General features: G+C 41.1%; 1 protein-coding gene across 5 annotated transcripts; it reads right to left on the bottom strand.

Annotated features, from left to right (window-relative positions):
* Positions 1–824: 824 nt before the first annotated feature.
* On the bottom strand, positions 825–22379 carry kdm4ab (lysine (K)-specific demethylase 4A, genome duplicate b). Of its 5 annotated transcripts, none has more exons than XM_034702662.1 (23): positions 22189–22379; positions 19797–19958; positions 19463–19638; positions 19239–19353; positions 17417–17610; positions 17257–17306; positions 17062–17165; positions 16807–16944; positions 16456–16682; positions 14283–14449; positions 13474–14153; positions 12938–13045; positions 12618–12738; positions 12298–12473; positions 11621–11834; positions 11131–11210; positions 8931–8986; positions 7478–7586; positions 6009–6200; positions 4061–4231; positions 3661–3780; positions 2263–2355; positions 825–2103 (listed from the first exon to the last, which is right to left on the bottom strand). In XM_034702662.1, exons 2-23 carry the CDS (start codon positions 19935–19937, stop codon positions 1966–1968), a joined length of 3570 nt encoding a protein of 1189 aa, XP_034558553.1. In that variant the 5' UTR covers positions 19938–19958; positions 22189–22379; the 3' UTR covers positions 825–1965. The 5 variants fall into 5 exon arrangements, with proteins under 5 accessions (XP_034558553.1, XP_034558556.1, XP_034558554.1 ...); XM_034702665.1 differs by having other exon boundaries at positions 12618–12735; XM_034702663.1 differs by having other exon boundaries at positions 22192–22379.
* Between the last annotated feature and the right edge of the window lie 2120 nt (positions 22380–24499).

The raw sequence follows: 24499 nt of genomic DNA, 5'->3' as shown, positions 1-24499 counted from the left end.
TGTTAAATCTGCTTAGCAAACATTACAAACGTCTCCATTACTATTAAAAAGTAAGTGATTGCTAACATGAACACAGTAGATAACGAAAGAGCTCTACCTTCAAGCAAAAGGCTCTTATCTATAGGTGTGATCTACTGTCCTGGCTCACTGCCATTGTGTTTACATGTCGACCTGCTCTGTGCCAAACAGCTCTGTGAGGGGACTCTCATTAAAAGCACTGTAAAAGCACTCATTAAAAAAACTGGTGAAAACTACATCCCAAATAACCCCCAAACCCTTTTTTACAGCCTATTCATTTTAAAGAGCAAAACGTTTGAGGTTACATTCCAGTGCATGCTGGATTAAAACCAAGTGACTGTCTAAAAATAGGCTGACATATTTCTGTAAGACTCCAATACAGCGGTAATAAATCAGACTTGTCTTTAAAGCTAGAGTTCATAGAGGTTTGAAGCTGTGATATGAAAAGCAAAGAGCACGGCAACCTCCTGAAATTTCAGCAGAAATCTTCACCTCACAAGACTCATCATGCTTGGCACAGCTGCAGGCCCTCTGGCAGAGACATCCGACACCAGCGTCTCAAACACAAGAGAATGTGAAAAGAAAACGCAGGTGATGACTATTTCCAAAACTTGGATGGACACTTCAAACTTTGCCATTTGTACAATTTTGTACAAATTAGCTCCCATTATTATGACGACTGATGCAATGCTTTGGACACCACATCTTCATGGAAATGCAGATACTCACATTGTTCCTCAACAAAAAGCTTAATTTCTAAGCAAATACAAAAGGACTCAAAATAATAAACACCTGCACAGGACAAGGATCCTTTAATCACCTTTTTTTTTTATTCGGGATCAAACTATAACCTGGTTACAATGCTCTAGAGCTAACTTTCATCAGAAACACACAAAAATATCTAAATGTCCCGTAGCAGGAGGGAACAATAAGTGCTTTTTGCTTGGGACTTGACCCAGACTGGCATTCACACCCTCCGATCAAAAACAGGAAAGTGAGCCTGGAAATTTTAAACAGGATGTCTGAAAACCTTTCAATATAATAAATATAAATACATCTGAGGTTTTCTAAAGACCGTGAAAAGGACATGACAAAAATAGCTTTGTTTCGAAACTCAATGCACTCGCATAAATAAAGTATAATAATAACATTAATTACAAGAGTTGTGACAAAGCTTCAGGAGTAGCAAAGAATTGCCAGGCCCTGTGAAATGTAAGGCTTGGGCCTTCACAACATGTCCACTTTTTTTCCCTTCCTTCACAGTAGATGCACAGTGTAAAGTACAATCTGAAGATGTGTAAGAATGTGAAATCATTTCATCTCTTTGGGGTTTTGTTAACACAGATCTTAATTAATCGATTATGAGTCAGATTATTGTTGTGGTGCACAGCTGATTGGCTCAAGCTCTTCAGGTCTGCTTTTGTTGAACTTCATGAATGAGAAAAATAAACCTGACTTGAAATAATGCTTCCTGTAGAGAACCTCATTCCTAAGCACTATTTTGCAGAATATTCAAGATAACTTGTGAAAAAAATAAAGATAGAGAAAACAGATCACTAAAGTAGAAAATCTGTCCATTGCAGGATGTGGAGCAGATGAAAGCTGACCACACAACCTTCCCAGTTAATAGTTCATTGATGGCTTCTTCCTGAGAAAAAGGAAAAAAAAAATGCAATGGTGGAAGAGAACATAACCCACAAAGCATTATGGGAAATGAAGGTCTAAGAATATTGTTATTCAATGCACGTAAAGTCTTTTAAAGTCCCAGCCGTAGATTATAAATATGTCGCCTAACAGGCCGTGGAAGAAGAAGGATAAGAACAAAAAAAAAAGGAGGAGGAGGAGGTGGGGTTGTTGGTCTTTCCTATGAGCAGAAGCCACAAACTGAGAAGCCAGACCAAGAAGTGGAGAGCTGGAGCTGCAGAAGAAGAGAGAGGGAGAGACACTTCACTCCATGATGGCTCTGTAGATGATGGGCTCAATGTAGTCCTCTCTGTATCTGGAGTTGATGACTCGTTGCCGTTTGGAGGTCTGTTTGACTTCGTTCTGCGCGAAGAGCTCGAAACGCATGTCCGACGCCACAGACTGAGGAGCAAACACGACATGGGAGATAGAAATCACAACTCTGTAGTGCATCTGATCTCAAACAAACAATAACAGAGGCAACACGTCACATCTTGTGACATGTTGTGTTGTCACAAAAGGTTCAAAGACATACGGGTGAGATGAAGGATTAAAGGTTACCATTCTGGACTTGACTCGTTTAGGCAGATCCTCATCTAGTGCGTAGATGTCCTCTCGTTTAACAGAAATCTGAGATGCATCCTCGAACTCCACCTGAGCAAACACACGCACATCATACACAAACAAGTTAGCAGGTTACACCATTATTTTACAGCTTATATGCTTGAATTCTGCTCTAACATGAGTGTGCAATATACAGTGGCGTGTCCAGAGGGGTGGCCAAGGGTGGCACTGGCACCCCTTGAAATACAATTGGCCACCCCAAAATCCTAAACTATGATTGGCTATTTGCCTTGTCAGAGGTGGGGTTCTGTTACAATCAAGCCGCAACATCCGGTCTAAAAATATGAGTCCAATGCAGAAGTGCTAAAATCTGCAGTTCATCAAGGATCCTCTTGAGGCTGGCTCCGGAAGTACTGGAAACCACATACACACCAATTCAAAAAGACGATCTTTACAGCAGAAATAAACATGTTTACAGCCTGGTACAAAAGACGAGTGTAGTCTGAATAGCTCATTTCTCAATCGGCACACACTGTGGGGGGGTGAATTTTTTTCTAACGCGGCAATTTCAAAGACTGATTGAGATTATGGACTTCCAATGAGAGGCACAGCTGACTTGATTGACAGGCGGGAACACTGTTTGCTGTTGGCTAGGAGGCTCGAAGCATCAATATGGCCGCTGCCGCTGCCGATTGGCCTCAAAACAGCGCTTCAGAAACAGATGGGTGACGTCACGGATACTACGTCCATATTTTATACAGTCTATGGTTAAAAGGCTGACAGTAGATTTCTTTATTAGTGCCCTCAAATGTGACTTTGAAAAAAAAATCTTTTGTAAGTCCTTAAAGAATTAAGCTTAGAAGATTTATGCCACTTTGTCATGTTTTTTTTTTTTTTAAGTCATAGAGAATATAACAACTGTTTAATACTTTAATGAATGTAGGTTGTGAAGACAGAAAGGGTAAATGTTATTTATTTGTAAATGCACTGGCAACCCCTGCCTGATGTGAGAGCCTCAGTTTGGCCACCCCGGTCTCAAAGTTCTGGACACGCCCGTGGCAATATATCACATCACATTGAGTCGTTAAGCGACAATAAGTCAATGGCTTCTTGTCACATTATCATGACTCTCTTAACAACCACAAAACATAATTAGAGGAGAAAGTGCTTAATTAGGGCCAACTACATGAAAGCCTTTCATTTTAAGAGATCACATATTGATGAGCAAGCTCGTCTATTTATAACACGTCCCAACTTTCTTCTACTTTTAACCACATGGACCTCCCACGGTTTGAGGTTGGGAGGCACAGCAAGCCCTTCTGATGTGGTTCGAGTAAAGCCTGTGTGAGCATGTCAGGACCACAGAAACAGACTGACAGATAGGGGGAGTTTTACCAGGTACATAGGGATGGAGTGTGCTGCTACAAACTTGGCTCCGTATATCAACCCGTCTGTCCATCGTACTTGAACGGCATCACCCTCGGCAGGTGGACCGAGATGCACACAGTCGCGGCTCTGCGAAGAGGAGAAAGTTAAAAGGTGAACTAGTGACACATATGAGATAAGAACACTTCTCTAAAAAGGAAACTTGACAGGAAACTTCAATTATGTGAGATAACATCTGCCCTGAAGATCTCACTCAGTTCATCTGAGTGTTTTTCTACATGTCATCAAGGCAAGGCAAGGCAAGGCAGCTTTATTTGTATAGCGCATTTCATACACGAGGGCAACTCAATGTGCTTTACATTAAAACATTAAAAGCATCAGAGACATTCAGAAAACAAAGTCCAATAACCTCAATGTCCTCTGGGAAGAGGTTGTCACTGTAGGAGCCATCGTCGAACACGACCTCGTAGAAGGTAGCCGTGGTCAGCTCCATCAACTGGCTTTGGTAGTAACGGCCATTTTTGTATTTACAGATCACCCTCTGCCCCTCCGTCAAGTCTCGCATGGAGGCTTTATTGCGCTGGAAGAGAGAGAATCTGAGCATTACTCTTTTAGAGTTCATCACTCTGCACACAACAAAGATGAGTGGTTGATAGTTTGAAGTGTAAAGAGACAATGCAGCGTGGATTAGTCTGCTGTTCAGGCTGAAACAACCTTTTGTTCTTAATGTTTGTGCTGCTCTTTTTCCTTGGAACAGACCGCCATGGACTGTAGCGTGTTACAAACAAGCCCAGACTTGTTATCACATAGCTCGACTCTACAACAGCAGACAAGAAACCTCCAAAGCGAGCTCCTGTTGCATAATGCGGCTGCAGCATATTTTTGGACAGGACCAAACAGATGTCTGTTTTCCCAAATTAGAGGAGCACAGCAGCATGAAAAGAACTAAAGTAGGAAGTCCTGTGGTGGTTTAGAAAACGTTCTACATCTAGAACTTTTCAAAGCTGACGGCTAGGCTATTAAATATATCCTCTTTGTCTAAAAATGTACCACGACTAAGAGACATCATGGCACCAAAACAGGTGCATGTTTAACCTTTGACCTTTTGCTTCCTGTGTTTCACTAATATGAAGGTATCTTTATTTAAACTAATAAGAAACTGTGTTTAAATGCTGCATTGACATCAACATTAGTGCTATATGTGGAGAAAAATGTGGGAGCAACCATTTCAAATCTAGTGTATGATGGGCTGAATGTGATATACATAATTATTAATTTATTTTATTGACTTATTTTTCTTTGAAGTTTACAGTGTGGATTTATTATTTTATTATTATTATTATTATCTTAATGACTATCTATACAATTATTTATATTATTATTATTATTATTATTATTATTATTATTATCCTAATGACTATTATACAATTATTTATATTGTTATTGTTATTGTTGATATCGTTACTATTATTATTATTATTATTATTATTATTATTATCCTAATGACTATTAATACAATTATTTAAATTGGTTTTTTTTTTATTATAATAACATATTGTTTATTATTTTTGTTGTAATCACAAGTTGCAACCTCCGGTCTAAAAATATGAGTCCAACGCGGAAGTATCAAAAACTGCAGTTCATCGAGGATCCACTTGAGGCTGGCTCTGGAAGTACTGGAAACCACATACACATGAATGGGAAAAAGCCAATCTTTACAGCAGAAATAAACATGTTTACAGCCTGGTACAAAAGACGAGTGTAGTCTGGATAGCTAATTTCTCGATTGGCAAACACTGTAGGGGGGGTGATTTTTTTTCCAAAGCGGCAATTTAGAAGATATTGAGATTACGAGTCTTCCAATGAGAGGCACAGCTGACTTGATTGACAGGAGGGAACACTGTAGCTGTTAGCTAGGAGGCTCAAAGCCCGCCTCTTTACGTGTCAATCGCTCGACAGCAGCAATATGGCTGCCGCAGACGATTGGCCTCAAAACAGCGCTTCAGAAACAGATGGGTGACATCACGGATACTACGTCCATATTTTAAACAGTCTATGGTTAATCATTACAATCTTAATATTATTATAATTTTGTATGTTTGTATTCACTTATTTTTAATTGTCTACAATCTATTTATTTATTCATTTATCTTTACTTTAGCACTATGGACTAGGTGTTTTCAAAGGTGTTTGTTTTTTTTGTCTCTGAGTCTGATGGCTGCATTGTTGTTTTGTTGGCTGAGTCTAATAAAAAAGTTCAAATAATAAATAAATGTAGTGTAATCTACAGAACAACTTATCAGACAATGTACGCAGAAAGTTTTTTGATCTTTCCTCGCACTTGACATCCGGCTTACCTCAGGTATGACGGGCGTTCTGTGTCTGTGACAGGTGACGAAGACTATGAACGGCCAGTCGTCCGGGTGCATGAGGACCCCGGCTGCCTGAGCACAGGTGGGGTGAAAGGCTGTGGAGCAGCGCCCGTGGGAGCACTGAACACAACAGCCTTTTACGTCTCTCTTCATCCGTTTCCTGCAGTATGCACACTTCTACCAGAGCGACAAAGACACGAGCGTGGAGGGAGGGGAGAGGTGAAAAGGGTGAATTATGAGTGGCAGGTTTAAGTAGAGGGGAAGGAAATGAGGAGAAAGGAAATGAGCCAAGTGGGAAGAATGAGAAGGAGCCAGAAAAAAAAAAAAAAAGTCAAAGGCAGTACAATACAAGCAGACCCAGACACGAACTGGGACACAGACACATTAGCAGGAAAGGACACTGCTTCCTTTAGATGGTTTTAAATGGTTCGGACACCTAAGAACTTTTTATAAGTTGATCCATTGAGAAAACATGTCCTTTGAGATCAAGGCATCCAAAACTGAGAGGAGGGGTGTGAACTTTCCCACTTTCTTTATAAAAGTTTGTACGACACTCGCACACAAGAGGGGAGATAAGCACACACTGTCTGCCTTTAACAATGGCCTCAAGTAAAAACCTTTGTTATGATGTATTATGACTCGCTTCATTCTTAATGAAAAGTCATGAGAATAGCACAGCTCCTTTATGTGCATGAAACAGAATCCACTATTCACAAATGTACAGGGGCCAAAAAACGAGAAGTGAAACAGAGCGGATATGGCCAACGACCAGGCATCAGTTTCATTATGGTGAAACATGTTTCCTCGGTAAGAACAAGGGGTTATCTGGATACAGCTCTGTTTGTCATTTATACTATCAGAGGTGTTCCATGACTGGACGCAGAAAAACCGTGAGGAAGTAGAAGGCACCATGGTAGTAACCACCTGACTACTACTGTACATCTATGATTATTGAAACAAATGACTTTAGATCTGTTTTAAATACAACAAAAAGAGCAAAAGCTCCAGTACAACACACAATATTAACACTTATTATGTTCAGCTTTAAAGGGTTAGTCTGGGTTTTTTAAAGCCGGATTGTATGATGTATTTAATTGTAAAGCCTGATTTATACTTCTACGTTGAATCGACGGAGTACCCTACGCCGTTGGTCTGCGTAGCTCCTGTAACTATGCAGAGGACCAGTCATAGACCTCCTCCAAGATGTAGCTTACTGTTTGATACCCACAAGTATGTAGAGCTCACGTCCGCGTTACGCCGAAGTATAACCTGCCTTAAGTGGTAGCTAAATACAGTAGATAACAGTCTGCGTTGCATCTGTTTGGATCACACTGTACATAGTACAAACAACCTCATCCTAACCCCACTTAAAAAAAAATGGAACTATCCCTTTATGGCTGTAAATCAAGCCTCAGTGAGCCCACACAGACTGCTGTATCTGCACCGAGTCTTACCAGTCTAAAGCGTGGCAGGGGGATGGCGGAGAGGTCGATGGGGCATCGCTCCGTGATGTTGACAAAGCGAGCTTCCAGCACAGTGATGGCACAGAGAACATGAACCCACCTGTGTGAAAAGCAAACACGAGGTAGATTTAGACCAAACAGTTCAATTTCCAGAGTGAAATGTTTCTAGAAAAGTGTTCACCTGACTCATTTTACTGGATCGGGGAAAAATCTTCTTTAACTTTATTTCTGACTCTGACCTAATATCACATTTACTAACATTATCCTGTTTTTAGCCTTATTTCAGTTTATGTGGTTGTATTTCCTCCCGTTTGTCTTTTTTGTTTCCAATGGAAATGATCAGAAGTACAAAGAGTTCATTTTAAACCCACGAACACATCATCTGTCCCAACTTTACCATTTCTCTCCATCTTCCTCTGCAGCCTGTGTTTGCTCAGTTGTCATGGAGATAGTTACCACAGTATTATGGACACTGGACATTTTATTGACAGAGGGAGATGATGAGATGTGGTTGAAAGACATATATCAGCTTATAAAAAGAGAGATTTTTTTATCAGTGGATCTTGTTGATGCTGAAACCAAATATTTGTATTTTTAGCTCACTTCAGAAACCCAAATGTTCTCTTGATTCAAACCATTTGATGGAGTTTATGAAGAAGCTGAGAAACACAGTGGGTGATCTGCTGAATTTTCCTGAACAATGAAATGAAACCTTTCAAGATTTAATGGCACTTCCTATCATTTCAGCTGACATTGAGTGTCTGTGGATGGATGCACACATTTACACACCAAACACACTGTAATATAGTTTTGTATTTTATTTGCAGTTTTTGCAGTGAAGATTTAAATCCTCTTTATGTCTGGTGCACAGATTTGTACACAGATCAATGGAGCTGTGATAGGCCCATTTCCATGCATCAGACGATTTGCATAGTCGAAACCCTTTGTGCCAACAGTCCGCCAGAAACACTTGCAACAGTGTTGTCTTCCTGTCACTCTTTGCATTCCTCTTGTGGAGTTTGTGTTGTTCATTTTATTACTGTAGTTGTGTTTCCTGTTTTTTGTAAAGCGTTTTTAATATGCAAATAGTCTTGCACCATCTGGCCACCGTACATACCCCCTTATTATATTGACCGTGCAGCAGCATACAGACTTCTACAACATCTCCCAGTTACTAATTACTCCCTACTTTCTATTAAAGGAGGACTCATCCTTTGCTGCATAATTACCACAGATCTCATTTAATTATACATCAAAAGAGGCGTTTCTGAATTCTTTATGTTTTTGCACTAAATTAGTAACCAGCTCAGATTTCTATCAGTACCAAACATATATCAGAAACCTTTAAACTTTAGTAGCTTCTCTTATACAGCTTCTGATCAAATCTATCAGGACTAGAGAATCCTTAAACCTTGGTCCCCCTCTGCCTCATCACATTTCTTACTTGTCATCGTTGGCTCTTTGCAGAGCTCCTCCTCTCAGGGAACACAGACAGCAGTCCTAGGCGAGCAGACATAAAACAACATGTTAGTATTTAAAATACTACACTGACACCTTCTCTTTTTCTCACATCTACGTAAATCCTGATCTTGATGATGTTATGCTTCATGTGTCATCTATGCTATATGCACATTCTGCTATATAATCTATACTGGGGATTTCCCAGTCTCCCCTATTAGACCACACAGATAGATATCAGCTTTTTCAAAACTCAATAAAGCTGCTCACCCACAGCCCACCTGGTATGGCAGCTGTGGAAGCATCTCAATGAACCCTCTCAAAACCTGTTCCTGAGGTTGAATTATGCATAAAGAGAAGCTCACTAATATGTATACTGCTGTCAACAGGTTCAGCAATACAGACTCGAGGAGAGTGAAATAAAAAGAAGTGTAGCATTGCCTCCAAATCAGTGACATTTCTTTCAGAATACACTAAATGATTGACCAAACAACATTAAATTATTCATCTTAATCCTGTTTACCTTTTTTTCACCAGAGATTTGACAAATTACACTGTATTAGTTAGTTTACTCACTATAGATAGAAAATACCTGCTCAGAATCAGAGAAAAACTTTTTTTCACTCATGGTTAGTGGTGAAGCCATTTATTGTCAAACAACTGTGTTTGCTCTTTTTATATAGTAGTGACAACTAGGGTTGCAAAATTCCAGGAATTTTCAAAGTTGGAAACTTTCTATGGGAATAAACGGGAATAAACCAGGAATCTACTAAATTGAAGGTTGGCTCTTAATAGGGAACTTAAATAAAGTTGGGTAAAATATATATTTTAGCATAATCCTGATTAAAACAACCAGATTTCATGCAAGTACAGTTGAATATCTCTGCTATTCCTCAATCACATGCACACAGCACACTGCTTACTGCAGGGCTATTGAGACCACGCCCCCTACATGCACTTTTTATTTGCATGTTGAATGGGACTTTTTTGGAGGGAGAGGGGCTCTTTTCATTTAACATATGGAATGGGAGTTTGATGGGATTGCATTTTTGTTAATTTTTGAATGGGTTGGGTCGGAGAGGACGAGTAATATTTAACTCAACATTCATGTATTTGTGGTACAACGAAATAATTGATTGTTCAATAAAATATTTAAAACTTGATAAAGTTCTACTTAAAAATGATTCTGTTTTAATTTATTATTTTGGATGGATGTCTGCTTATAACTAAACAAATATTTATGCTTTGATAAAATATTTTTCCATTCAGTTCCCATAAAATCCAATTTGGAATATTTCCAAAATTCCCCAGCTTAACTTCTCATGGAAATTTACCGGAAACGTTCCACCCCTTTGCCACCCTAGAGACAACAGAAACTACCCAAGAAGTCATAAATTCAGCCAGGGTATGTAAACATATGAGCACAACTTTAATAAGATGGACATCAAAATATTTCTGAGCCTTGTTAATAATAAAAGTGACAAAGACTGAGAAAACCTGGGATATCATATAACCTGATATTTCTATAGAATAAATACGTAACCTTTACACACGAATATGATACTTCAGCTTCAAAACTCTAAAGCTAACAGCACAGTTTGAAGCGGCAGTCCACTGAGCAGTTACAATGAACTGTAAAGTGAAGCATGCCCACCTGTGGTCAAAAGGTGTTTGTACAAAAAACCTGGGCCACATTCCCAGAATCTTTCCAAACAATAATCTATTGTTCTCTGCAGACAGGAGTGTTGAAAGCAAAGGAAATTTAGAGATACATTTTACAAACAAAGTTTTGAAAAAACAAATTCTTCAAACATGAAAAACAAAGGAAGGGAACTCACTCACTGTCTCTGAACAAAGGAAGCAGCAGCACACATGGCTGAGTTTGTTTGTGTGTGAAAGGCGGGGTGGTGAGGTGGTCAGTTTTAACTATGAGATAACAACTTTTTATAGCGCTGCTGGGTTTACAGTCTGGATTGTGCTATTAGATTGAACAAGGCACGACTTTGAGAGACTGAATCAGCCTCATTGGGGTGTGGACGTGTACTTTTACTAGAAAAGGGAAAAATAGAGCTACAGGAAAACATGATACTCACACTACAACATCTCTGCTGCTCTATTACTGTGATGAATTAAAATATTTGTATTATCAAAATGACTATCTCCTATTGGCAGCCCGACCAACTAACCTCTGTGACAGCATCAGCCTCGCAGCGAGCGCACAACCAGTCATCGAGCTCTGCTCCCTCCCCAGATACACCATAACAACCTGAAGAGGAACAGAGAGGAACATGTCATACAGTCACTTATAATAGACTTAACTCTTTGATCAACATGAATTTGAGAATTAGATATTTTTAAAACAAATGAATTGCATACACCCAGGGGTTTTCATTTCCTGCACCTACTCTGAACGTTTGGATCACAGGAAGTGAATGGCATATGTTGTTTAAACACTGTCATGACTAATTGGGAGTAAAAAGAGGAAGTGAAAAGAGAGCAGGGTGCAGAGAGTTTAACTTCTAGGGTTTTGAGTGTTATTAAGTATTTGCGGAAGAGTGTGTACCTCATCTGAAAATCTCCATACTTAAAAATGGAACAGAGCTCATGAAACCATAAGCTTCCCCATCTATACATGTTCTTATAAAAAACAATTCTTTATCAAATAAGAGGGCTTACTGGTGTGAACACGGACGCAGCACTGAGCACAGCTAACCAGCTGGCTGGTCCCATCCTCGGCTACATGAGGGTTGGACAACTGTCCCTCCCCGGAGTCGCTTGACTTGTTGGTTTGGGTGTTGAAACACATTTCAGGGATGAGTGGCTTGGACCACTGGCGGCCCCCCGGATGGTTCACCAGCGTCACGCACGAGCTGGCAGAGCTGGACTCCGACTAGAGGTGGAGAAGAATGTAATTCTAGAGATCAAAAGGTGCCAAAAGACGGAGACTGAGATGTATGTCCAAAGCAAAGAACTCAGCAACCTTCTCTGTATCCTCTTTAGCCTTTCACAGTTTGTTGCTTTGGCACAGAAGCTTTTTTCACTATTGCTTTTGCTGTTTAGTTTAACATTTTTCACACTGCTGACATTTTAGCCATGATTTTGCTAATGCTAAGTTACTTATGCATTGGTGTTCTGCTTTAAATTGTAATCAGTTTACAACAGCTGATGTTAATGGTCAGAGTGAGGTAATCAGCTGAAATTCCTGATCCCTGATCAGTTAAGAAAAAGGAAGCCCTGATCAAAAAGTTGGGATCGGGATCAGGATAAGGATCAGGACATACCTAGTGCACGACAACAAATCAGATACCGTAAGTGAAACATTTCAGTGATTCATAATAAATGAATGTCGTCACCTCATGGTAGGTGTGGAAGAGCAGGCAGATGGAGCAGTACGGAGCCTGCTGACCCATTTGCTTGTTGTACTCTCTCTCTGCCTGAGGGCTATATGGACGGCACTGCCACAGCTGGGCTAGCGGCTTTGCCCACTCCTCTTTCTCCTCTTGCTCCACCTCTTCTTCTGCACACCAATCTACAAGCAGGGGTATGACAGAAGGAGGGGTAGTTTAATTGAAAGAGGAGAACAAGAATCAGGAGAGAGAAGAGGAATTTAAGCCATAATAGAGCCCTGTGTCAGAAAAAGGGATGGTGATCATTTCATTCTTCCGTTACGCACCTTCATCACTGTGCACCTCCCTGATCATCAGAGGGTGATGTCGGGGCAGCTTTGGGAGCTGTGCCTGCTGCTGCTGCTTCTTCACCACTGACTTACAGTATGATTGTTCTTCTGACACCTGCTGGAGAAACAAGAGTATAGCAAGACACAACTTCAAAACAGGAAATGCTGTACACAGTACCTGTGGCAATGAAGGTAACATCAGGTGTGGTGAATTTTCAGGCATATTGGTAGCTTTGTACTGGTTGGCACACATCTCCATCTAAACGTTGGCTCTACTGATCCCTTTGACAACTTGGCCACACTTTGTATCCACTTACGTGATGATTGTGAGCGATCACCTTCATCTCATCACGAATTGGTTGACTGACAGGACTGGTGTCTTTCACGATGACTATGCCACTATCCTGAAGCGGGCATTGGTAACTCTGTAGTTTAAACAGCATCGATAAGATTGAACATTCAAGGCAGACTTTTGGAAAAATGCCTTATTAAGTGTTTTCTGCCAGAGAGGTTACCAAGGGTTGTTCTTTTAGTATGTAATTTCAGAAAAGAGAGCTCACAGAGATTAGTATGCAAACATCATGCAAGGAAAATGCACCAGTACAGAGTTACCAATAAGTCTGACTCAGGTGACTTCATGCACTGAAGTTAAGAAATGTACAAAAGTTCAGAACTAAGAAACGTTCTGGATTATTCTGTGTTAAAAAACAAGTCATGCATCAAAGAAAGGCAGCTGTGCTCAAACATGCAGGTGTTACAGTGTACAGAAAGCCAATAATGAATATTAAACATATTTTAAATATTGCAATCTGCTGTTTAATGCTTCATTTTAGGAGTGGAAATCAAAACAGACCTTTCGTTTGCTGTTCTTTGCAGGCTCCGTCTCTGCTTTGCTCATCTCCTCATGTTGTGTCTGAGTCGGAGAGGAAGTCGTTTTGCTGATTGGCTCATCTTGAGGTTTCTCCTCCACAACCTTATCCACAGCAGGTCTTGGCGTTTTCGGTTTTTCCTCCTTTTGGTCCTGCTCCACACAACCCCGTGCTTCTGATCCGTTCAGTGCTCCTTTGGCAATAACGTCCTTGGTTTCCGGCTGAGGCGCTTTTATCTCAACGCTCGGAGCCTTAAATGTGGTCTGAAGCTGTGCTTGTGATGGTGTGCAGGTTTTGTGTTGGAGGTGACGGGGTTGATGCTCTCTGGCGTAGCTGTGAACCTGCAGCTGCGTGTGAGGCTGCTGCTGCTTCTCTAGAGTGTAGCTGTGCACTTGAAGAGCGTCTTTCGGACTCAGGGTCCGGTGGAAAAGTAGGCTGGCCACTCCCATTTTGCGGGCAGGTGCAGCTGAGGGGTCGGACCACGCAGATGTAACTGAAACGGATAGATGCCCGTTTCTGGGCTGGGACAGAGAGGAGATTGCAGGAGCACGGGTCTTGGTGTAATGAGGGGGCCGGCCTGAATCACCATTGCTGTGACTTAACCCCCTGTGGAAAGGGTCCAATAAAGTGAGCTTGGTTGGTGTCACGACCAGCTTAGGAGGGCCTGTGAATTAAAGCAGAGGTCTTTGTTTAGATGTCATGATGAAAAATGTACTCCTTCATTCCATTTCACAATAAAACATTTCAAGGCACATTCAAGGCTTAGCTCCCTACTGGAGACATGGTTGTATACCTTTGTTTCTTTTTCCATCCTGTGTCACAGTGCGAGGAGGTATGAGGCTGAGCCTGGGCCGCTTCCCATACTGCTCCATATCCTCTTCATCTTCATCTTTGGGAAACACCTCATCAGGCACATCCAAACACACTCTGTGCCGTTTTGTCTCTATCCTCTGTGTAGCACTGAGGGTTTGCCAAACAGAGACACAGAGCAGATGTTAAGAAACTGTTGGAAATTGAAGACCTTTCACCCTTTATCTTTAATTTCTGACTTCAGAGTTCAATGCTGTTTTAATCTGGAGGAAATGTATTTTTTGGAATGGGACTAAAAGGCAATTTAAGTCAATGTGAAACAAATATCTCTAATTGAAACCAATCTGAATGTGCATAAAGCAACAGCCTCAGCATTTTAATGAATTTTGTAACAGCATCCCATAATCATAGCAACTCTGACAGAGAGCGAGAGAGAGCAGGTGGAGAGTTATTACTGCAGCTGATATCTCAGAGCAAAAAGTCACAATATCCTTTATGCACAGCCTGCAAATAACCACCAAAAGCCAAATTCCACTAGATCCTTGTCCGTCTCTGATCCGTCACGGCACCAGGTCTGATAGGTTTCTATTCTAGTCAATGTGTTAACTCCCACTGGATCTGCTCCGTTGCGTTCAGGCTGCATCTCTGATCCGGCAGGTCAGAGCCCTCCGGATCAGACTTCTATTTTTGCCGGATGCCGGAGCATGACGCATCCATCTCAATAGAAAAGATCGAGCAAAACAGAAAGTCAGGCACCAAAACAAAATGAAAACATCCGGTTCATTTTCAGGATAAAACACTCTGTGTTATCACTAGATCGTTTTTCAGTTGACTACAACAACAAACCGTCATTATATGCAGAGTCAGGCCTGGAGTTAACAGGTCCGAGGTTTTCAGAGGCCAATAAAGACAACATGGATGAGGACAGGAGTCGGAGACGGACTGGACACGGATCTGGTGGAGGTCCCTAGTAAGAGGCAACACGGCTCACCACTGTCCTTCTAAAACAACAGGCTAAGTTCTAGCTCAACATTAGCATGGATACTTAACAATGAAAAGTGTCATCATATTTTATTCTGCAGATGTCCAGAAAGCCTCCACATTTCACTCAACAGCATTTCACCCCAACATTTAAAATGTCTTTGAGATGTATCTGTGACTCACAGCACATCTCATCCTTTTAGAGTCTGTCAGCACACGTTTCTCTGAGATCTGATCCTCTGCACTTCATCGCGACTGTACTTGATCCGCATTATAAAGATCATTACTTGGATGTGGGAATAAAGCAGCGCGCACGAGAAATGATCCAGGCCACGATGGATGCGGAGAACCCACTTGCCTTGATTTTACTGAGGTTAGTACACAGTCATATCCATAAATGCAATGGTGATAATAATTGGCATAATCTTTTTTTTTTTGGTGTTTCGGTTTTCGGCATTGGTTTCCTCATTTTCGGTTTTTGGTTTCAGCCAAGAAATTTCATTTCATTAATGCCCAAACACATTTAATCAACACAGGGGTGCAAAAGTGATGAAAACACTGTCCTCTCAACTCTCTCTACAACTTTACCATCACTAAACAATCAACAGAAATTTCTCAGTACGTGTCTGGGCAGCTTCCTAGAGTTGAATATCTATCATCCGTCCAACAGGAGTTAAAACAATCCCTACATTATAGTCACTGTGTTGTCCCCAATAAAGAAGCAGCCCAGGGGAGCCGTTGGCCTAGCGGTCTTAGCGACCCCATATGCAGAGGCCGTAGCCCTCGTTGCAGAAGTCGTAGGCTCGATTTCAGACGCGACCATTTACTGCATGTACTCCCCCACTCTCTACTCCCCACATTTCCTGTCTCTCTTCAGCTGTCCTGTACATTAAAAGGCAAAAATACAACAATTCCCATCAGTTGTAACATGTTTATCCTGACTGAGGCGTATCAGGGAGCATCTTGGGACTGCTTGGGCTTTCAAACTGATTACAACCATACTTAATGAAAATATGTAAACTGAAAGGTTCAACCCTTGCCTTCTTTAAGGAACTACTGTCAGACCTTTTTTTAAGAATTTAAGTCTTGTCAGAGACGCAAACAGTAGGGTGGATGTCTATAAGGAGTAAGAGTGCTACTTGTGTTTAAAACAAAAACAAACAAAAAAGACCCACCACTTCCTCTCTCCGTCCTCCACACCGCTCTCTGTGGAGTTTGTGTTGCTGCTGCTGGTGATGTCATTGTCGGACTCTCCCAGAAACTCCTTCGCCTCTGGAGTGGGCCTCGAGTGATCAATGGATGACACATCTCGCCCGTTCAGCCACTGCTCGTAACGGTCAGGCTGGAATTTCTTCACAAATACATCCATGGAAATCTTCACCATGTCTTTACGGCAGGAGCACTACAGGAAACACAGACACAAAAAAGACCAGGATTTGAACCATGACGTTTTAATATGTGTATCTGAGATTAACCAGATTTGAATTAGGTTAAGTGTTGTTTTCTGTGCCGTCACTGTTCCTCACCAAGACTGCTTGTTTGCCATACTCGATCCACCTCTCTGTGGCAAAGTTGGTGGACTCTGCACAGTTGAAGCCGTGGTTGAAACCAGCATGATATGCGTAGGGGAAAGTTACCATGAACTCACCGGGCTTCTGAGTAATCTGAGGGAAAGGGTAATAAAGCTATTAGTTGCTGCATGTGTACATTTGGCTTAAATTTGGGGTATGAATATGAATATAAAATGTCTTCTATTTGAAATAAAGATGCTCTCCTCCTACCTTATCAAACGGAATGCTATACTTCTTCAGTATAGAGGGAGAAATAAGAGTCATCTTGTGCCTTAAGAAGGCCTCACAATTTTGGGAACTGCCAGGAAAAAACCCTAGAGAAGAAAGGAATTATGTTTAGATCTGTGCAAGTCAACAACTTCATACTATAAACACTTACAGAAAAACATGGCACTGGTGTCTAACCTTGAGCCAAACGTTCAAATCTTTTCCCATGCTCTGGAGGAACACAGTACCTGCAAACATGAAAAATAAATCTTAGTTTTTAATTGATCATGCAGTTTGCTGAGTCACCACATGTGTGAATCAGAAGTTTCCACATATAGGAAATAGTTTGTGTCTTCACCAAGATTTGGGCTCTCCAAAGTGCAAGTAGTTGATACTGTAGAGGTCCATGTCCTCAGTGTGCCATGCAAAGGTGGTCTTCCACATGCCAAAGTACAGGTAGGGTGTGTTGACACCCTCTATCGTGATGCCACTTTCACTTTCCACAGTATCCAAAATGGTGTCCAGACGGCAAATGTTCCACTCTTTGACTTCCTGAAGGAACACAACAGACAAGAACAAAATCAACAAAAAGAGCTGAAGCAATGATGGGGATCACATATGCAGCAGGGAGGCAATGATCCAACTTTTTCAGTCCTGATACCGATACTTGGCCTTTGGTATCTGTAACTGTAAACCTTTAATAAATGCAGTAGTGGATCAATCAGGAATTAAAACTCATGTGTAAAAACTCTGCTATAAATGAAGAAAGAAAATGTAACTTTAAATCACGAATAAGTCAAAAAATAGTGCAACAAACTGACATGCACTTTATCAAATGGAATATGCCACTGGTCAAGTATTTGTTGGCAGTTTGAATTAAGATGCTGGCGTGTGATCTGAAGAAGGTTTTAGCTCGTAGCACTGTGACCTGTAACTTGGTTAGATTTTAAAGTAACAACGGGCAGCTCATCACTGTAACATCGTTTAACTCTGTTGATAAGTGTCCAAGATTCTTCAAGTGTTTGCATCTGTTCTTGTTGAGTTTAGGCAGAGTGGTGTCATAAAAGTATTTACATGACACTAAACCCCAACTGGATTCCAAGTGTTCAAACCGGATGGTGGAATCCAAAGTTTTCAACAAGCTGCAGGTGTTTTCTTTTTACGTCTATGATCTAAAAATAACTTAAAGGGATATTTCAGTTTTTTTGAAGTGGGGTCAACTGAGTTACATTGTACTCCTGCTAGCCACAATGAGTGCCGGTGAGGTAAGCTATGCTACAATTTTCTGCAGACGGGGTCACCTGGACACCACCAGGTAACGTGGGATCTCTCCTGCTCACTCGTTAGCACAGAAGTTTCTCCCCTCTCTTTTTCAGTACGTTGGGTCTGCATCTGGAGTTCTTCCTCTGTAAACTCTGCTTCATAGATGTATCCTCTAGTGTCCACAGTAAATGGCATGTCATCATCGCTGTCAGAATCACTCATTTTTGCAGTTTGTAGTTTTTGATCCTAAAAGTGCAGACAGATCCAAACAGCTGATCGGCGTGTATCCATGCTCATGCAGCGGAAGAACACCGGTCTGCGAGGTGCATCCGAAAATAGTGCCAAAACAAAGGGGGTTTCTGACGGCAAAGTCAAGAGCTGCATTTTTTTCTGGTAGTGCATGTAATTGCACCGTGATGAGTGCTTGGACCAAATTACGCAAAAGAGGTGTCCCCGTCTGCAGAAAATTGTAGCCTAGCTTGCCATCCGGTCATCTGGGAATTTTCTCATTAAAAGGGGAAGAGCTCACCGGGACTCATTGTGGTTAGCAGGAGTACTAGTGCAATGTAACTCATACGACCCTACTTCAAAAAACCTGAAATATCCCTTTAACACAGCTTACATAACAACAGCGCTCCTGAAAACTCTCATGCTCTAGCAACTGTTGACATGACTTATGTAGCCTGAAACGGCCGTAAAGAGTCAGCCTTTTTCCAGCATCTCACGCAGAGTAGCTGAGGCTAAATGATTGGATCAGACAGGTTATACTTAGTTTTTTTTTATATATATATATCTGATCCAGTAATTTTGATGAGCATCCTTTGTCTGATCCTTTTATCAGACCAATACTGATGCATATATATACACTGTATATACATATACATTACTGCAATGAAATAAAAGAAGTGTCAACTCACAGGGTCGTACAGACTGCCATTGACATCTGCCCCATATATAGGTGGATTAAATGTCACATTCTTCCAGTACTTCCTTTCCAGCTCCTCAAAGTCATCATAATGTGGACTGCAGAACCTTTAAAGGGAAATCAAACAAGTTAATTACCATACAATCATTTATGAACTTGAGCAAAAAAGGATATTGCATACATTTCTAAAAACTGAGTGCAAATGAGGCTCCTTACTTGTCACTGTTGGCGATTTTTCTGAACTCTCTGACAGTCATGGCCTTCTTCTGAATGTTGTATTGCTGAAAAAGGCCCGACTGGCCTGTCACCACCTGCTGAATGGGTGCAGGTATCACCAAATCATCAATATCATCGTAAGAGCCTCGAGGCTTCCATTCCTTTGGTGGGACAATCTAGGAGGAGGAAAGTAGACAGCGCGTTACTTTTCTTTCAATACTTTGAACATTCAGCTTCTGAAACATTTGTTTGCCACTTGATACTTTAACATTATTTAATAATAACAAAAAAAATGGAAAATGGTCACCGTTGAATACATGCAGTCAATACTTACTTTGGCAAGGCCTGCTTTATGTGCGCCCTGGGACTCTATATATGCAATGTAGCGGGTGAAGTTCTTGAATTCTTCAGCAGTGGGATAGAATGTCATGATCCCCTTGGAACCATGGTTCTGAGAGACTGCATCCGACGCCATCTCAAAACTCAACAGCGGCTCCTATAGAGTGAAGAAGGGGAGAGTCTTTATCAAAACATGTCAGATCATGTGATATAAGATTGTATGCAACGCTTTTGTGAATCCTGTTTTTGATGATGCATGAAATTGGTGTTGGCCTAATCATGGCTATCAATGCTATTTTGTAACAGGAATGTCCAGTTGTTAAGTCTTTAGGGTTAGGAATAAATGCCATCATAACAGAGACCTTAGATACTGTTCTACAATTGTTTCCTATGGTTTGCATAAGCCACTGGAAATTTTCAGCTGAAAATGGCTCAAAAGTGCATTTTTGGTTTCCGGACGAAGTATTTTTATCTCCGAAACAACACGGCTGAAACAGAATGTTGTCATGATGCAATCAGAAACCACAGCCAGTACACTCTTGTCTGGATAAGGGCGAACATGTCTGCATCCGTTATTCCTTTAAGCACACGTTTCACTGAGATCTATTCAGATCCTCTGCACTTCATCCCAGCTGTACTTGATCCGCGTTATAAAGATCATTACTTGGATGTGGGAATAAAGCAGCGTGCACGAGAAATGATCCAGGCCGAGATGGATGCGGAGAACCCGCTTGGAGACGGAGAAGCGCAAAGCGCAGAAGAAGAAGGAGAACAGAGCGCAGAAAAAAGGACTCATCTCTCTGAACCAGATGAGGGGCATGCACCCTCGTTGTCTGATATGTTCAATGAGATCCTTGATTTTAGTGAGGTTAGTACACAGTCATAGCCATAAATGCAATGGTAGGGGAGACCAGGGACAGTTGTAACATTTTTGACATTTCTGTCTATAACTTTGAGCTCTTTTAACCCAGTGTGTTCAAACTGCTATACAAACTAGCTTCAAGTGTCTGTTAATGAATGGCCTAGAAAATGCCTGTGCAACACAAACAGAAAATGCATGGCTTAATCTCAAATCCAAGGAGTGAAATGTTACAACTGTCCCCGGTCTCCCTACTAATAATTGGCATAATAATTTATTTTGTTGTTTCTGTTTTCGGCCTTGGTTTCCTCATTTTCAGTTTCGGCCAAGAATTTTCATTTCAGTGCATCCCTAGTTAAAAGTCTTTCAACCAGTCTCAGTAAAGGTGCTTGGACATCAGGATGTCTCTGAACTGACAGCTGAGTACTGAGTTTATTTGTTTCTGTTCTTCCACAATGAGGCAATTGCATTGAGTTACATGTTTGTATTTATATAATCTTACATCTTCATCCTCCACCCCTGAAAATACAAAATGATAAAACCACACACAGACAACGGTGTGTCTTTTGTTTTATATTTGGTATATTCTGTCGTGCCCTGTTTTCCCCTGTCTTAATTAAATACATAAATGAATGAATGAGTGAATTAAGGGGTGGATGACTTCTTTACGGATTTAATGTATTTATTGAATTTAAATGTAAGGACAGCATTATTCTGTTTAAATATTGTAGTTGCCTCTGCTGTATAATACGGGTTGTGTGGGCCTACGATGCCTGACTATGGCGGGGAATCAGACAGCCTGGGACGGGGCTTGAACTTTCCCTGATTGGTTCATCCCGCGTCTCTTTAAGTGTCTCTTTAACTCCTCTGTTAGCCTGCATTAGCTCGTTTGCTAACGTGCTAAAGGAGCATGAGAAAATTCCTCCGTGGAATCAACGTTGACACATAGCTTAGCATTAGCTAGCTGGTAGCATAGATGTTATGACAGGTTCTGTCTCCTTTCCATTTTGATTCCGTTCACAAACATGACAGTGCAGATAATACACTGATCCGAGAACGTCTTGTCATCTCATTTTCAGGTTGACGAAAGCGACAGGCATTAACTGCTGATGGCTGTCCTCTCACGCTAGCACTGTGATGGCATCAGACTACTTCCTGGATAAGAAAACTACAATAATTACGTTACAGTCAGTGCATACAAGTCGTTCGCATTGTGGGTAAAAAACTTTCAGCCAACGTAGAAGAGTTCTTATAAGATCTGATGAGTGATGTATAATGAAAATAACATAAACATGCTACACCAACGTCCAAACACGTCTATCAAGAAATGTTTGAGTTGTGCAGCCAGAGCGAGCACTTATAATGTCATTCACTTAGCCGTTTAGATCTACTCCAGGAAATAGACGGCACCCGACTGCTAGCCTCGCCATTAGCTGTAGAGCAGTTCCGGCTAGCTTAGCCACCACTGTGAGTTAAGAAGCTGACGTTCTAGAGCGGACATGGACTAACTCAACATGCAAGAACTCACCACCTGCTTGTAGATGATTCAGACGTAGTTCCCTTTCCTTGTATTTGTCCTCTCTTTACTAGAAGTAGTATTTCCGAGCAGAGGAGACAGAAGGTAGCTTGCTAACTAAGCCCCCTGTGACTAGAACACTATCCTCCATTACCACTTCTACGCACACACACGCACCTCAGAGTGTGTTTACCACAACACGCATGGGACACGCTCAGCCAATCAGAGAGCGGCTCTGATGGCGCGTCATATGATGGAGAATAACAATAGTTGTTTTTTCACTGAGGTATTTTTATGGATGTTTAAAAAATAAATGTGAAAGGCTCATCATCACTAATACTATCACAGTATTTAAAAAACTAGAAATCATGAAAACCCTGGAGAGGCTGCTGAGGCGTGAGGTCTTTGACACCATCGATCCTTTGCAGTTTGTATACAAAGAACACATTGGAGTGGATGATGATGTCTTCTACATGCTCCACTGTGTCCTCTCTCATCTGGAAGAACCTGGTGCTTATGTGTGAATTATGTTCTTTGATTTTTTCAAGCCCATTTACCTCCATCCAGCCCATCATACCCAGAGACAAGCTCAAAGAGATAGGATTGGACCCCTCCTTTGTCTCCTGGATCACAGATTATCTCACAGAAAGGCCACAGTCAGTCAGGTTGGGGAACTGTGTCTCTTGGACAATAATAAGCAGCACGGGGGCTCCACAAGGGACTGTTCTGGCTCCATTCCTGTTCACACTGTACACAGCAGACTTCAAAAACAACTCTGAGTCCTGCCACATCCAGAAATTCTCAGATGATGATACTGCAATTGTGGCGTGTATCCGGAATGGACAGGAATCTGAATACAGGGATCTGACAAAAGCCTTCAGTGACTGGAGTCACAGAAACTGCCTCCTACTGAACACCTCAAAGACAAACGAAAGGATGGTAGATTTCCGAAGATCCAGGCTCTGCTATCAGCTAGTTAACATTCAAGGTGTGGACATCGAGGTGGTGCCAACCCACAAATATCTAGGTGTACACCTGGACAACAAGTTGGACTGGTCCCTTAACATAGATGCACTCTACAGGAAGGGGCAGAGCCGCCTCTTTTTCTTAAGGAGGCTCAGATCCTTAGACATCTGCTGTAAGATGCTGCAGATGTTTTATCAGTCTGTGGTGGCAAGTGCGTTATTCTATGCTGCAGTCTGCTAGGGAAGCAGTATAAAATACAAGGATGCGAGGCGACTAGACAAACTAGTGAAAAGAGCTGGCACTGTGATTGGAACCAGGTTGGACTCACAGGGGGCTGTAGTGGAGAGATGCACACAGAAGAAGCTAGAGGCCATTCTAAATTACACAGCTCATCCACTTCACAACTTCTGTGTGGACCAGAGAAACAGCAGCAGTGAACGAGGGCTCATCTCTCTGCGCTGCAGGACTGAGAGATACAGAAAATCATTCATCCCTGCAGCCATTAGGCTTCACAACTCTCTAACCAATGGGAGATGAGCTGACAGACACCTGAATTACTTATTTTATGTTTCATATGATTTTTATAATTTGATCTACCAGACACCTGAATAAAGTACATTCTATTCTATTCTATTCCCTTCTAACTATATTGTTTTCTTATACAAATTAATGACAGTTACTTATCCCAATTCCACTTTCTCCAGCTCATGCCAGCGCTGGTTATCAAATATTCAAAGGATTCCAAACAAAGATTGCATTATTTGTTGTACTGGAAATTACTTTATGTGATTTCTGTTTATATTTATGTAATATAACTGACAGGTATTATCAATGTTGCTGCATAATGGCTTTAAAAGTGCCAAAGATTAGCTATTAGGCCCATGCCCAGTGTCCTTGGCATTGAACAAGGCAACTGAGTCTTTTGGAAATGTACTTAGAAATAAAAGATCAAGTGTGTTAACACATATTGGAGAGATAATATGATTAGATGACATTTCCATTAAGCCAATTATGTAATTATCACAAGGTAATTAATGTTGTCTACCTACTGTGTGTGGCATTTTGTGTCAATGGCCTTAGTGTATAAAATGATCATATATCAGACACTATTGTTTAATGTAACATGCTGTAATATACTCTAAATATTTGAATAGTGCAAATTAGCAAACACGCAAATCACATGTAGTCTGTGAACATTGTTTTATTTCATGCCAGGAAAGGCATGTTCATACACTGAATCCACCAGTTTTGATAAGCTATATAATGTTATATGCATCTACATTCAGGCAGTGCATATATAATGATATCCTTCAATAAATGCAACAATAACATTAACACATTTTGTTAACCACAAAAG

The sequence above is a fragment of the Notolabrus celidotus genome, chromosome 15 (assembly GCF_009762535.1).
Source record: "Notolabrus celidotus isolate fNotCel1 chromosome 15, fNotCel1.pri, whole genome shotgun sequence".
Lineage (NCBI taxonomy): Eukaryota > Metazoa > Chordata > Actinopteri > Labriformes > Labridae > Notolabrus > Notolabrus celidotus.
This window is presented reverse-complemented; position numbering and strand designations above follow the sequence as displayed.

What these genes read in the sequence shown, in the direction of transcription:
- kdm4ab (XM_034702662.1), bottom strand. Translation starts at nt 19,937, where the DNA reads ATGGCGTCGGATGCAGTCTCTCAGAACCATGGTTCCAAGGGGATCATG. An exon ending in GGATGGAAAAAGAAACAAAG is followed by an intron (nt 14,154 to 14,282) that starts GTATACAACCAT and finishes TTTAATTCACAG; the next exon opens with GCCCTCCTAAGCTGGTCGTG. An exon ending in AACGAGTCAAGTCCAGAATG is followed by an intron (nt 2,104 to 2,262) that starts GTAACCTTTAAT and finishes TTTGCTCCTCAG; the next exon opens with TCTGTGGCGTCGGACATGCG.